Here is a 13,517-nt window from a genome sequence, read left to right on the forward strand (position 1 = left end):
CTGCCATTAAGCTATACACCTGGCTCTTGATTGTTTTTTTTTTCCTTACATTTTTGGACAGGGTCTCCTTATATAGCTCAGGCTGGCCCTGAACTTACAATGACCCTATCTTTGCCCCAGTGTGACTTACTATACCTGGGTTCACCCCAGTGTTTTGACAGAAAAACAAAACACATATAGAAAGAAATCCTAATCCTGAGTATGGTGGCACACACCTGGCAATCCTAGAATTTGGGAAGTTGAGGTCGGAGGCTCTTAAGTTTGAGGCCAACTTGGCTTACAAAGTGAGAGTTTGTCTTTATAAAACAAAATGTAAAAGAAAGACAATGAATATGTGGGTTATAGAGAAATTGTGATTCCAAGGAAAGGCTTATTTTTTATACATATCAGAGTTCAACTTCATACTCTTCCCTTTAAGGTACCAGCCATTTCCAGCAGCCAAATGTTCACTCTGTCCAAGCTGTTACTGCTTTACTTACTGATGAATTTGCCTTTGGAGCCATCCAGAAAATCATGAAGTTTCCGAGTCTAAAATATTTGACTCATAAGAGCTAAGATTCTTGTAGAAATATAGTATTTTTTTCTTTGAGAAATTAATACATGTGTATAATGTGTTTGATCGAGTTCACCTGCACTCTTCCTCATGAACCAGGCATCTTCAATTGTCAAGTCTTATGAGGAGGTTGTTTTATTTTCATTTCCCAGAGTGCACTGCTCTGAAATGATGAGGTGATTGTGGTTTGTAGAAACATGTCATCCAAGCGTCTGTGGTGAGCATCATTATTGAAATAGTTATTCAGGGTTGTGTGGTGGCCACTTTGAAGAGAAGCAGCTGTTTGACTATCTGCTGCGTTATCTTCCACACACAGCACCCCATTGTGGTACAAACAGTATTCTTTCTGCCTCGTTCAGCGAAATATGATCACCACACGGCAGCCCTTAAGTTTTGAAAATATTGCTTAACAAACAAAACACACAGTGATGCCATTGGAGACCTGTTTATCCTTGAAGTGGAATGAAAATACTGATTTATGTTTGTGTTTTGTTTGCTTACATTTTAGCCTAAATTTTAAATGGCGTTTTTTTTATTTCCCTTCCCAGTCTCTGTAGAGGCCAGAGATCTAGCTAAGTGGTAGAATGTTTGCCTGTGTGTGTGCAAGGCCCGGCCCTGAAAAACAAAAAGCCAATCTCTATGAGGAGATCGAGTTAAGCCTACAGAGTGCATTGTTCAAAAGGGATGAAATTCTTTGCAGTGAAAGACTTTTTAAAATAATTTCTGACATTCAAAAATAAAATGCCATGTTGCTAATATTTATTTAAAATCTAGACATTCATTTCAAGGTTCAAATTATAGAATTATGACAATAAAACTCTAAGTTCCTTTGTAGTTATTATATGTCGTTAACATTAATGTGCTGTGAAAGTTGGTGGTGTTCATAGATACAGAAATGTAAAGATGCTATATGTACAACCTTAAAAGGTATTTCTTATTCTTTCAGGGAGCAAGCTTCATTCGCTGCATCAAACCCAACTTAAAGATGACAAGTCACCATTTCGAAGGTGCCCAAATTCTGTCTCAACTTCAGTGTTCAGGTATTTCTATATTTTCATATTCTGTCACAATATCTTCAAGCAATAGCTCACCATCCCATAATTCTAAGCAAAGCACAGGAAGCAGATAATTTGAGCAACCTTGACTTCTAGTTTTTGTGAAGTAATATCATGGAAGTAGGCATTATAAAGAACCTGTTACTGGCAAACCTGGATCTCTATGCAGGCTGCTTCTGGGCAGCCGCAGTCCACGGTAGTCCTCATTTCCCACACAACTGGGTTAAGAGGGGGTTGGTGTCCTTGCTTCTCCTCTATTGTTTGTGGGGAAAAAAAATCAAAACCGGATGAAGCCCTTAGGCTCTGTGGACTTTTATGAACTTGATTGATCTGTCACTTCCAGCTCTGGCCCTGGCTTTGCTCAGTCCCAGAAGCCTCAGGCTCTGACACTCCGTGCCCATGCATCCAGCCATAGCTCTGCCTTGCTCTTTCTGGAGTTTGGTTTGGTCCAGCTCAGGCCCTGCTGCTTCTCAAACCCGTTCTCTGACCTTATTCTGTTCCTCTCAGAGGCCAATTTATAGCAAGGCTAAGGTCTCTTTAAGTAAACTCTGTTCAGAGCCCTGCACTTAATTTTGTGTTAGAGTCCTCCCCCGATGAGGCAGGCTTCAGTTTTCCTGACATCTGGGTCTATTTCTAACTCTTCTCTCTAAACTTTAGCTGTTAAGAATTTAATTCAATGCTTTCTCCTCATCTGTTCAGGGCTGGTAGGCCAGCCAGATTGGCACCACTTCAGTTCCTGGTCACTGACCTTTCGGGGCTCTCAAACCTCTCCTGCCAAATTTCCCTGCTCCATACATTTCTGTTCTCTGCAGAGCCAGCCAGCCCCCGCCCTCCAGCCCCCATTGCTCTCTTTAGAGCTCTGCCAGGAGATGGCTTCTCTTGCTGCCAAGCACTTCTGCCTGTCTGCATCCCCTTCACCCGCTTCTGGCCCTGTTAGAAGCAGGGATTGTCCCTGGTACGTGTAGTCCCTTCCTGCCTCTCATGAGTCAGCAGTGCTGATTAAGTGCTGGGCCAGGCCCCATGGGACTGAGCGCCCCATTTCCACTAGAACACACTTGCTCTCCTCTGTCACTCACATGCTTTCCAGATTTGCCTTTTCTTTTATTTTTTCCTTGTTCTTTTTCTCTTTGCCACTCTCGTTTTGATTTCTCTGCCTCCTGCCGCCCATTCCTTCTGTAACCCCTGGTGACACCCAGTACAGTAACCAGGGGGTTGACACCATGAACCCTGGAGCATTTGAAATGGGGCTGGTGGGACTTCTGTAGAAGTGATTTTAAATTTTATTCCCTACTAAAATGTAAACACTATGTGTGCCTGGTGCAGCTCAGGGCCTGCGGCCAGCGACTGCCGTGTTGGGGTAGTGCGGCCATGTTCTGTCTCTTTCCCCAGCACTGTGTGATCGACATGGTGAATGCTTCCCACCTGAAGCTGACACCATCTCTTGCTTCCTTGCTGCAGTTGCCCACGTATCCTTGCATCTGCTCTGTGCATTGTGGACATGTGCAGCATCGTGGCTTCACCGCTCAGCTCTGACCAAGTCTTCTTACTGCTTGTAGTGCTCTGATGGCTCCTGATGGGTATTGGGGTGCAGAGTGCTTTCCTGGTGCTAGCCTCTGGCCTGTGTGTCCCTAGCTCCCCTCTTTCCACTCTCTTCTGTCTGTGCCCCAGCCACACAGATTTGCTCTTTATGCTCCATTCCCTCCCACTGCAGGGTCTAGGTACATGCTGCTTCCTGTCGGGATATCTTTCCTTCATCCTTCATATGTCAGCTGAGTGCTACTTCCTATGAAAGCCAGTCTTGATCCTGGCCCCAAAGGGCGATTTGTTCACAGTGCTGAGGTCTGGCACTTTATTTCACAGCCACAGTTACAGATTTTGTGTGTACTTGTATAGTTCTTCATGAGACCGATGAGCTGTCCACTGTGTGCTGTCTACTGTGCGTCAGTCTGCTAGTATAATTATTATATATAATATATATTATATACAATTATTTGAAGTTTCCCTCCAGGAACTGTGTTTTGGCTTCCTCAAAGTCCTGGTCTTTCTAGTGTGTATTAGACTAATCCATCATTGAATGGAATGTACAGTCTATCATATATATTTGTGATTACTTTTAAACAAATACTGGAAAGTCAACTAATATTTTTCTGCATATACTAATGAGGGACTCTTTTTGCACAGTAACGACATTTGCTTGAAACCCTTTGCATATACACGACAGAGGAGTCCAGTTTCTAGCATGCCCTTACGCTGGTGCTACTTAACGAGCATGTTCTGAAAACCACAGTAGCGATACATTTTGTATGCTGTCTTTAAGGTGATTTTCATGACCTTGAATTTGACTTTTTTCCCTGTTAGGATTTTTACAAAGAGCATCTAGCATCTTTGTAAAGCTCATGTAGTTCCGTTGTGTGTTTAGAGTAACAGAGCATGAGCTTACTGGGGAGTTAGTGGGATTCCTCCTTCACACAGAGTGTATTTTAACACGGTCAGCTAAGTTGTAGTTTAACAGGTGACACCATTTCATTGTCAAAAACTGTGACAATGCTAACTAAACCTTACTTTTTTTCCCTACTAGCACATCTGAGAACTAAATCTTGTTCTGGCCATTCATGAGTTCAAAGCCAGCCTGAACTACGTAGCCAAGAACTAGGGCTGTAGCTCAGTCCGGTGGTAGAATACTTGTTTTAACATGTGCAAAGCCCTGGTTCTGTCCTCAGAACTGCAAGGAAAAAATAATGGTCTCCATGTGTTGATTTAATCAGTATACATTATGCCTTAGATATACTTTTATTCTGGTTAGATAAATCCCAGTTCCCTAATCAATGCATTATTTTATGAGTGTAATACAATTTTAATGAATGGGTCTTTATTTCTGCTTGTTTTGTTTGTTTGTTTTTCTGTTGTAAGCAGTGACTGGATGTCTGGACAATCTCCACACGTCTTTCTCCATAAGTGAGAAAATTGTAATTTAGATTCATAAAAGTTGAAATTATATAAAAAATAAATGTTTCCAAGTTGCTATCTAAGCTATTCCCTTGGCATATTCTCTCACAGAGTTTGAATGTTTTTTGCAGTCCAATAGGCTAGTATTCAATCTGTAGAGAAGAGCCATCGTTTCCTGGATTATTTTAAAATTAAAAATACACTTATTGAAAATTATATTCTATATTTTACATTTTAACTTTTCCAACTGGAATTGAAGAATAAAGAATAGGTATATTATCATTTTTGTTTTCCACATATGCTACTCATATTCAGATTTTTACCACTCCTAATTTCTTTAATATTGATTTAATAACTACATCTTAATCATTTGAAAATAGTTGCTATTATAGTTAAACAAGCACTCATACTAATGCAGTTAACAAAAATGACTAACCTGGTGGTGGTGGCACATGCCTTTAATCCCAGCACTATGGAGACTGAGCCAGGTGGATCTCTGGGAGTTTGAGGCTAGCCTAGTCTACAAATCGAGATCCAGGATAGGCACCAAAACTACACAGAGAAACCCTGTCTAGAAACTAACCAACCAACCAACCAACCAACCAACCAAATAAACAAACAAAAATGACCATTTGTTACAGTAATTTTTACTTGGATTTTGTTTTTGTGGTGGTAGAGATGGAACCCAGGGACTTCTGAGCTCGAGATGTGTGTCCCACCACTAGGTTATGCCCTCGGCTCCCGGCACAGTGTTTTTAATCCTACTGCCTGTTGACTTTTGTGACTGTCTGAACACCAAGTCTGAGTGTGTGAAAACTCTTGAACTTTTTTTGTCTGTGATATTAAAGATGTGGATTCAATTTGACTTTTCATTTAGGCTTTTCTGTTTTTCTGTTTTAAGGAGAATTAGTTTAAGATACTCTTCTAGTTTGCTGTTTATTTCTGTGGTTAACACCATGACCAAAAGTAACTCGACGAAAGAAAGGGTTATTTTCTCTTCCAACCCCCGAGTCATGCTCGTCACTGAGAGAAGTCAGGGCTGGAACTCAGGGTGGGAACTTGGAGGCAGAAACTGAAGCACACACTGGAGAAACACTTTACTGGCTTTTTCAGGTGCTTTTCTTACACAGTCCAAGACCCAAGACCACCTGCCCAGGGGTGACACCACCCATTATGGGCTGGGCCCCCCCTCATCAATCATTAAGCAAGACAATGCCTCACAGACTTGCCTGCAGGCCAATGAGGCAGTTTTCTTTACTGATATTCTCCCTTCCCCGATGACTTCAGTTTGTTTCAAGTTGACAAACAACAACAACAACAACCAACCAACCAACCAACCAACCAACCGACCAGCACAGACACTTTCTACTAAAACTACTGTCTAGTGAATATCAGACGACATAGGGAAGATGAGAGAAGACAGGATTTCTTCTTTTGTAACTCTTGTGTTGTCTGCTGTCAAGCCTGACCAGAAAAGAGGCTCAGGTTGACCATTTATTAGAGTTAAATTAATAATTTATATTTATCCTATGGACTCGACTTCACAACCAATAGATTAGTTTCTTTAGTAGAAGAAGTCTGATTTTGAGGCTGGGGCTAGAACCTAGGGCCTTGGGCATGTAAGGCTGGTGTTCTCCTTGGGAGCTATTGTCCCAAACTGGTAGAAGGGTGAGGGTGTGAGTGTGTGTGTGTGTATGTGTGTGTGTGTGAGAGAGAGAGAGGGGGGGGGAGGGAGAGGGAGAGGAGAGAGAGGAGAGAGAGGAGAGGAGAGAGAGGTATGTTACATTACACATAATGTTTAAATAATAAATTCTCTTTTGCTTTCTATTAGTTCTTGGGAAGACATAGAAATGGGGAGAGTGGCCAAATGCAGGATTTTGCTTTGTATACTTTTAATTGTGGATTTTGAAAAGATAGAAATCATACTGGAGCCTTCTAGATGGGCTGCCTCTGAGAAAGGGTCAGCTATGCTGATTTTACATGGGATTTCATTGTGGTTGTTTTAAGTGATAAATAAGTTGGGGCATACTGACTGGAGATGTATTTCCTGTGTAGGGCCTCACTGTGGATACTTTCCCTCTATAAGTTGTCTTTTCATAAGCGTTCACTTGTAAAATTGGTGAGTCACTCACATGTTACCCTGTACTTCTGTATTGTGACTGGGAATTATTTGTGCTCACAACTCTAGGTATGGTGTCTGTGTTGGACTTAATGCAAGGAGGTTTCCCTTCCAGAGCCTCATTTCACGAACTCTATAATATGTACAAAAAGTACATGCCAGATAAACTTGCAAGATTGGATCCAAGGCTGTTTTGTAAGGTATAAATGCTGCTTTAATACAAATTTCTTAGCAACAAATCTTTTCTATTAATTTCTAGTTGGAACTCAACTTTTTAAAATCTTTTTTTTCAGGCTCTTTTTAAAGCTTTGGGATTAAATGAAGTTGACTACAAGTTTGGGCTAACTAAAGTATTTTTCAGACCTGGCAAGGTAAATATGTATTTATTTTAAACTTTAGCATATGATAATTGGGCTTGGTATGTATTTTCTTAGTTATTAGTGATTGATATTATTACTATATTACATATAACAGTGTGAAAATATGTTTCTATTCACACAGTTTTTCTGTTTGGGGGTGTTTCATATTCTGAGTTTAAATTTTAGTTTTAATCAATATTGGTATCAGAGCGTTGTTGAATTTTTTTCTTAAATAAGGAATAACCAAATATCTCTAACATTTAATATAAGTTGAAAGCATTTCTATAATATGTTAATTTTTGGACCAGTTAGATAGCTCAGCATGTAACTCAAGCTGGCCTACTTAATTGTCCCAGACTCCTAAATGCTAGGATTATAAGCATGTGCCACTTTGCTTGGTGAGGTTTCATAGTATTTTGGAGTCTTCATTGTGAGAAAGTTTCACTGGAGTGTGGTAGATATATAAAGCATATGAAATTGGACTGGAGTTTGTGCTGACTGTTGCCAAATTTTACGGTGAAGGGGTGTATAAACACTACATAAATTAGGTTGTAATTTTTGGCTAACATAGATAGTACTGTTGTTGAGATAGTCACTGACTGTAGACAACTTCATAGCTAACTGTATTCTGTACACAAACACCTAAGGTTGTTCATAAGTGTTAATAATAACATTTCCACATCCCTAACATTTAAAATACCGACTTGATTATTACATCCTTAGAACTGTAAACATAAGTGTTATTGCAGCTAAATAACTAGTTTCACCAGTCAACTATGTCGAGCATCTTGAGGATGAGTTAATGATAATCAATCTGATTTCACATTTGTGAGCACCAGGAGAAAATGTGTGTTTGCACCAGAAGTAGGGGTTTTTCTCTGTGGGGTCTCTGTCACAGAACCCATACCATTTCCTATGAAGAGTTAAGAGAAAAAAATATAGATGCTCATGGTTGGCTCCGCTTTACTTAGTGTTAGTTATCATAATTTCAATATTTCTCCCATTTCAGAGATTTAGTAACTACTTTATTAAAGTACTCGGATTATTTACCTCCAGAAAGATGAACAGGGGTTATTGGAAGCTTAAAGCAAGCAGATTCAGAGTGTGTAGTCTTGTTATACCTTTAAAGTTTTTATGATTAAAAAACCATTCTGTTGACTGGCATGTGACACCTTTAATGCTTCAGTGTGATATTTGGTGACAAATGGAAATAATTCTGGAATTTGGTGGTAAAGAGCAAAAGTAATACATTTCATTCATTAGTAGCCAAGTATCCATTGCATATGTGTGGTCTGTCTCTTAGTTGCAATTTCTTATTTTTGTCTAAAATGGGGGTGGGTGTTGGGAGAGACAATACTTGGTGGCTCTCCTGTTATAGATGACCCTACTGTCAAGAACTGTGTGGGTGTCTGAGAACTGGCTCAGACATGTTAGCCCTTTTCAACATTTTCCCTCAAATATCCCTGTAATTAGTCATTTAGAAGTTTTTCCTTTCCCTATTTTTGCTGCTCCCTAGGAATAAGTAACTTTCCTAAGCTCCAAAAAAAATTGCTAAAGGACAAAAGAAAAGGGCCATGACATGTGGCCAAAGAAGTTTACACTTTCTGCTTACCTTATTAAGATGTCCTTGGAACTGGCTTTTGATGATTTTCAGGAAGTTAGATTTGGGATTTGAAATCCATGTATTTTATTTTCTCTCTATTTGAACACATTTACCCTTTAATGCTGACACTGAGTTATCTTACTCCTAGTTTGCAGAATTTGATCAGATTATGAAGTCTGACCCTGATCACTTAGCAGAGTTGGTAAAAAGAGTCAATCTTTGGCTAGTCTGTAGTCGCTGGAAGAAAGTTCAGTGGTGTTCACTCTCAGTCATCAAGCGTAAGTATTTTCTCTCTGGCATAGTGTCACATTCTTTAATCCCAGCACTTGGCAGGTTGGGGTAGAAGAATCAAGAGTTCAAGGCCTCGGAGTTGGAGACATGGCTCAGTGGCGAAGAGCATGGTGGCTTTTCCAGAGGACCTGGGTTTGATTGCCAGCACCCACATGGCAGCTCACAGCTGTGTGCAATTCAGTCTCAGGGGATCCAATGCCCTCTTCTGGCCTCTGCAGGCATTGCGTGTATGTGGTGCACAGACATAAAGGCAGGGAAAACATCCATATGTGAAAGAAAATTAAGGAAGTTCAAGGCCTCCTGGGCTACATAGTGAGGCTCTGTCTCAATAACAACAAAAACCCCAAAGTCCTCACCAATTTTTTTTTTTTTTTAAATTTCACATCAAGATTGGTTATTTTGCCAGTGAAATGGTCTGAGGGATGTTGTGAGGCTGTCTCCTGGATGCTACTGGACAACTTTGGTTCCTGTTGTGTCTGATGTAATGGTTCCCCAGTACAGTACCTCAGCCAGCATTTGTAGACTTATTTTTATCTTTTGAAGGTCTGATGACATTTCCTTTCTGAGATCTGTTCTAGGAGTGTTAATTTCTTCATGTCTTAAGCAATGCAGAATTTACTCCCTTCTTTTTTCCCTTCCTCTCCTTGACCCCCAACACCTCCCCATTTTCTCCAATTTTAGCTGAAACTATTTTCTCTCTGCCTAAATGACATCTACATTAGACATTCTCAAAAGATGATCTGTGTTCTCTCTCTCTCTCTCTCTCTCTCTCTCTCTCTCTCTCTCTCTCTCTGTCTTTATCCCCTCCCCCATAGGCTATTTAATTTGAAGTGCTGTGTATTGAACTCTGGGCCTTCCAAATGCTAAGCAAGCTACACCCCGGGATTTGTCTCTCTTTTCTTATTCATGAAATCTCATTAGTTGTTAAATGATGTGGATTTTGGCTTCAGATAGTACAATCCTTTATTTTCACTGTCAGTTCCTTAGTGCGACCTCTTTTTATCACTTACATAATAACTTCATTAGTTCCAAAAATTGTTTACTAGCTCCCCACGCCACTTATCTTTTTTAAACCAAAAGACTTCCCTAGCCCTCCTTTAATAGCTGCAAAGTTTGAGTTCCTAGACTTTCTTTCTGGACTGTAGTTGGGTTTCGGTTTATCGTTGCGGCCTCCCCTGCTCTTCTCCTCTCAGACTTCCTCTTTAGTATACTTGACGAAGCTGAACTTGAGTGTATTTCTGCCACATTGTAGCAGCTGCTTACTTCTGGTCTAAAACATGAGTGAGTGCAGAATATTTTGGATTCCTTGAAGGCCATGGTGAAAAGTTTGACTGCTGGGAGCTATATGGAAATCAGTCACCATGTTCCCCATACATACTTACAGAATACTTGAAACAATGCTGTGTATGTGGGGGTGGGGGGGAGTTAGTTGAGAAATCTTCACTAACAGAAGAGTAAAATTCACTTGGTCTAGCACAAAGGAACTAGGCACTTCATTATTGAGATCTTTTGCTAGACAACAGTGCCTATTTATTTAAAAATACTATAATGAAGAAGACAAGACAACAGAACCTCTTTCCCCATTGTTTTCCAGGTAAAATATAATTTTTTCCTGTGGGTTCCATGCTTTCACCTTTGTATATAGTACATTTTGGAGGAAAGTGTATGTCATTAAGCTGTTGTACCACGTCCCACTTGTGGACTGTGTTGTAAAGATACACCACGGTCATTTACCACATAGGATCTTTGCAGAATGTTAATTGGGAAGCTCTAAAAAGAAAATCTAAGTTCCAAGTATGCTAGGAAATTCTAGACACTAACAGTTGAAGACCCGTTTACTGTAGGATCCTTAGAGAGCACACCTGTAATGTTCAGTATGAGTTTCCAGAAGGAAGTAAACTGTATTTCCTAAACTCATTTGGCAGGTTAACTTTTTAAAAGACATAATATTTATTAGAACATTTAATAGAAATATGGCCCCCGATAGTTTGGTAATAGTAATGTTGCATACTGCAGATACATTTGAAATATAATGCTAGCTGCATCAATCATTTTTAAATTATTTTTTAAGAATTTACATTAGAAACATTAGACTTCACAGTTCTGATGGCTGGAATAACATATTTATCAAGATTTTATGAGAATTGCTTGGTGGTAATGAATGGGTTTTTAATTTATGTTTTATTTAAACCAAAATTTTTCTGTCATTTTATTTTACTCTTACACATAGTGAAAAACAAAATAAAATATCGAGCTGAAGCATGCATTAAAATGCAGAAGACCATTCGAATGTGGCTTTGCAAAAGGAGACACAAACCACGGTAAGATGCAGTGTCTAAAGATCTATACAGCGCTACAATATAAAATGGCAATGAAGTCATGATGAAGAGCAGTTGGGTCCTGCTTTCTTTGCAAATGGCTTGTTTGTGCTGTGTATTCGGAATCAGCTCATTCATTACTTAGCTTGGTGTTCTACCAAAGGGTTTGAGTGCCTGGCAGAAATGTGAACACTAAAAGGTTGGAATAAAGGCTGAGAGAGACTGCTCTTCTGGCTACTTCATGCTTTGAGGTTCTTGATGATGCCAAGTTAGATGCTGTGTTGGAAGACACTCAGTAGCCTGATCATAATTTTCAAAAATGTTCATAAAATAATTTTGTCTTGCTTGTGTATCATTTCACTTTATATATTTCATTTTCATCTTGTTTAAAATTTGTATTACCAAGTTATTTTTTAAGCTTTGAAAGTTTGAATAGCTATGGACAGCACACCTTTTCAAAGCGATGTGGGGTCATTTGAGTTTTATAATTTAAATCCTCATTTTCAAGTCTCAACATAGCCAGCCTTGATCTGACTGGCAGTTATCAATGCTGTTCATACATGTGTTTGATTCTTTTTATACTTAATGAGAGAGCTGGACAGACTACTAAAGAGTCCTGAAGACAGAAGTAACCTGCCTGGTTAGCCGCAGTGTTCACTTTCTGTCGGTGAGACTCCTTCCTAGAACATTAGTTTGTGGGGTAAATATCTGGGGTCTTATTGTTGCAGCATTGATGGCCTGGTTAAGGTGGGCACTCTGAAGAAACGACTCGATAAGTTTAATGAAGTAGTAAGTGCACTGAAAGATGGAAAGCCAGAGGTGAACAGACAGATCAAAGACCTTGAAATTTCTATTGATGCTTTGATGGCCAAAATTAAGGTGGGTGATTTTAATCCAGCTGACTTTAACTTTTCGTATAATTTGCTGATCTTTGTTATTGGTATTAAACTTGTATAGGAAAATAAGCTTATTTATTCAGGATATGAAACATTAACAAGTGGATATTCACATTAATTTTTTCTCAATATTTAAAAAGATAAGTAATTTGTATATGATTTTTATCTGTTATTAGGCAAAATATTCCCTCTCTAGAGAGTAACTAAAATACTAACCTTTGTTGTTAAACTTTTACAGTCACGATTCAGAGAGGGTTAATGTGAATTAATTTGTTTTATCCTTTCTACTTTCCAAAACCAATTTTTATTCTTTTGTATTTATTTTCCGTTCTGGTGGTGCTGAGGATTGAACAAAGTGCTGAGTATGGCTGGCAGATACAGAGCTACATCCAAAGGGCCCCAGAAAGGAAACTGCTAAATTATAAAAGTAATGTTGAAATCATTGTTGAAAATGGAAAGAAAATCACCCAAAACTCTTATAGCACCACATTAGGCATTCAGCTAGTATGTGTTTGTATTTCCTTTATAATCATACTTTGTATGCATACATTTTTACATAGTTCTCTGTCATAATCATGCATGTCATTTTGTATCACTGCTGTTAGGATACATGATTTGTTGTGGTTAATACATTACCTTCATAATTTACTTAGCTATTTTAAAAGTAGCAATACATTTTCTTCATTTTTTAAAATGAAAAAGTGGGGTTATCTTTGGTTTCATTTTCAATTGCTTGATTATTAATATGAAAATATTTCCTATAATGCTTGTTATCATATTTCGTCTTTTTCAGTTTCCCCAATTACATGTTAGTGAGGGTTTTTATGAGTTTTTCTCAGGGAGCACTCAGAAGTCAACGCACTTAAATTAAACTTTTTGTAGTTCCTGTAGACAGAGTAAATATTAGAGATAGAAAGAAAAAAAAATACTAAGAAAAGGATGAAAATGCTATGGTAGATTTAGCTGACTTCACAGATCAAAGGTGAGACTGGGTTATGAGGTTATCATCATCAATCAACATTAACCCAGGAAAATCATCCAACAGGTTTTGATGTAATTTCCCAACTGTTCCTTAGGTACTAATTAAATGCTGTAAGTAAAGAAAGCAAACTTTGACTAAATGAGATAGTCATTCCTTAAAAATAGTTTAAAGCTACGTTTATAGAACACCATTCACAGCATACTACAGCTATTAATGGCTTGTTTGATAAAACCTCGAGTCAAGTACTTATGTGTGGAGATCGTGTTCAAAGAATGTGTGACTAGCTGGACACGGTGGTGTGCGATGGCAGTCCTAGTGTTTGTGAGGTTCAGCTCCATAGCCAGTTCGAGGTTACCCTGGGCTATGTGAAACTGTTTAAAAATATATATATGAAC

At 38.9% G+C, this 13,517-nt stretch overlaps 1 protein-coding gene across 5 annotated transcripts in view; it reads left to right on the plus strand.

The window, feature by feature from the left end:
- Positions 1-13,517, plus strand: part of Myo6 (myosin VI) — a 143,315-nt gene that overhangs the window by 109,769 nt on the left and 20,029 nt on the right. For all 5 annotated transcript variants that reach the window (XM_059268288.1, XM_059268284.1, XM_059268285.1 and 2 more), the window contains exons 20-25: positions 1,500-1,593; positions 6,743-6,873; positions 6,967-7,044; positions 8,784-8,913; positions 11,157-11,247; positions 11,973-12,123. In XM_059268288.1, coding sequence (XP_059124271.1) covers positions 1,500-1,593; positions 6,743-6,873; positions 6,967-7,044; positions 8,784-8,913; positions 11,157-11,247; positions 11,973-12,123 — 675 coding nt within the window. The remainder of the gene's footprint in view (positions 1-1,499; positions 1,594-6,742; positions 6,874-6,966; positions 7,045-8,783; positions 8,914-11,156; positions 11,248-11,972; positions 12,124-13,517) is intronic.

This window comes from Peromyscus eremicus, chromosome 7 (genome assembly GCF_949786415.1).
Source record: "Peromyscus eremicus chromosome 7, PerEre_H2_v1, whole genome shotgun sequence".
Classification (NCBI taxonomy): Eukaryota; Metazoa; Chordata; class Mammalia; order Rodentia; family Cricetidae; genus Peromyscus; species Peromyscus eremicus.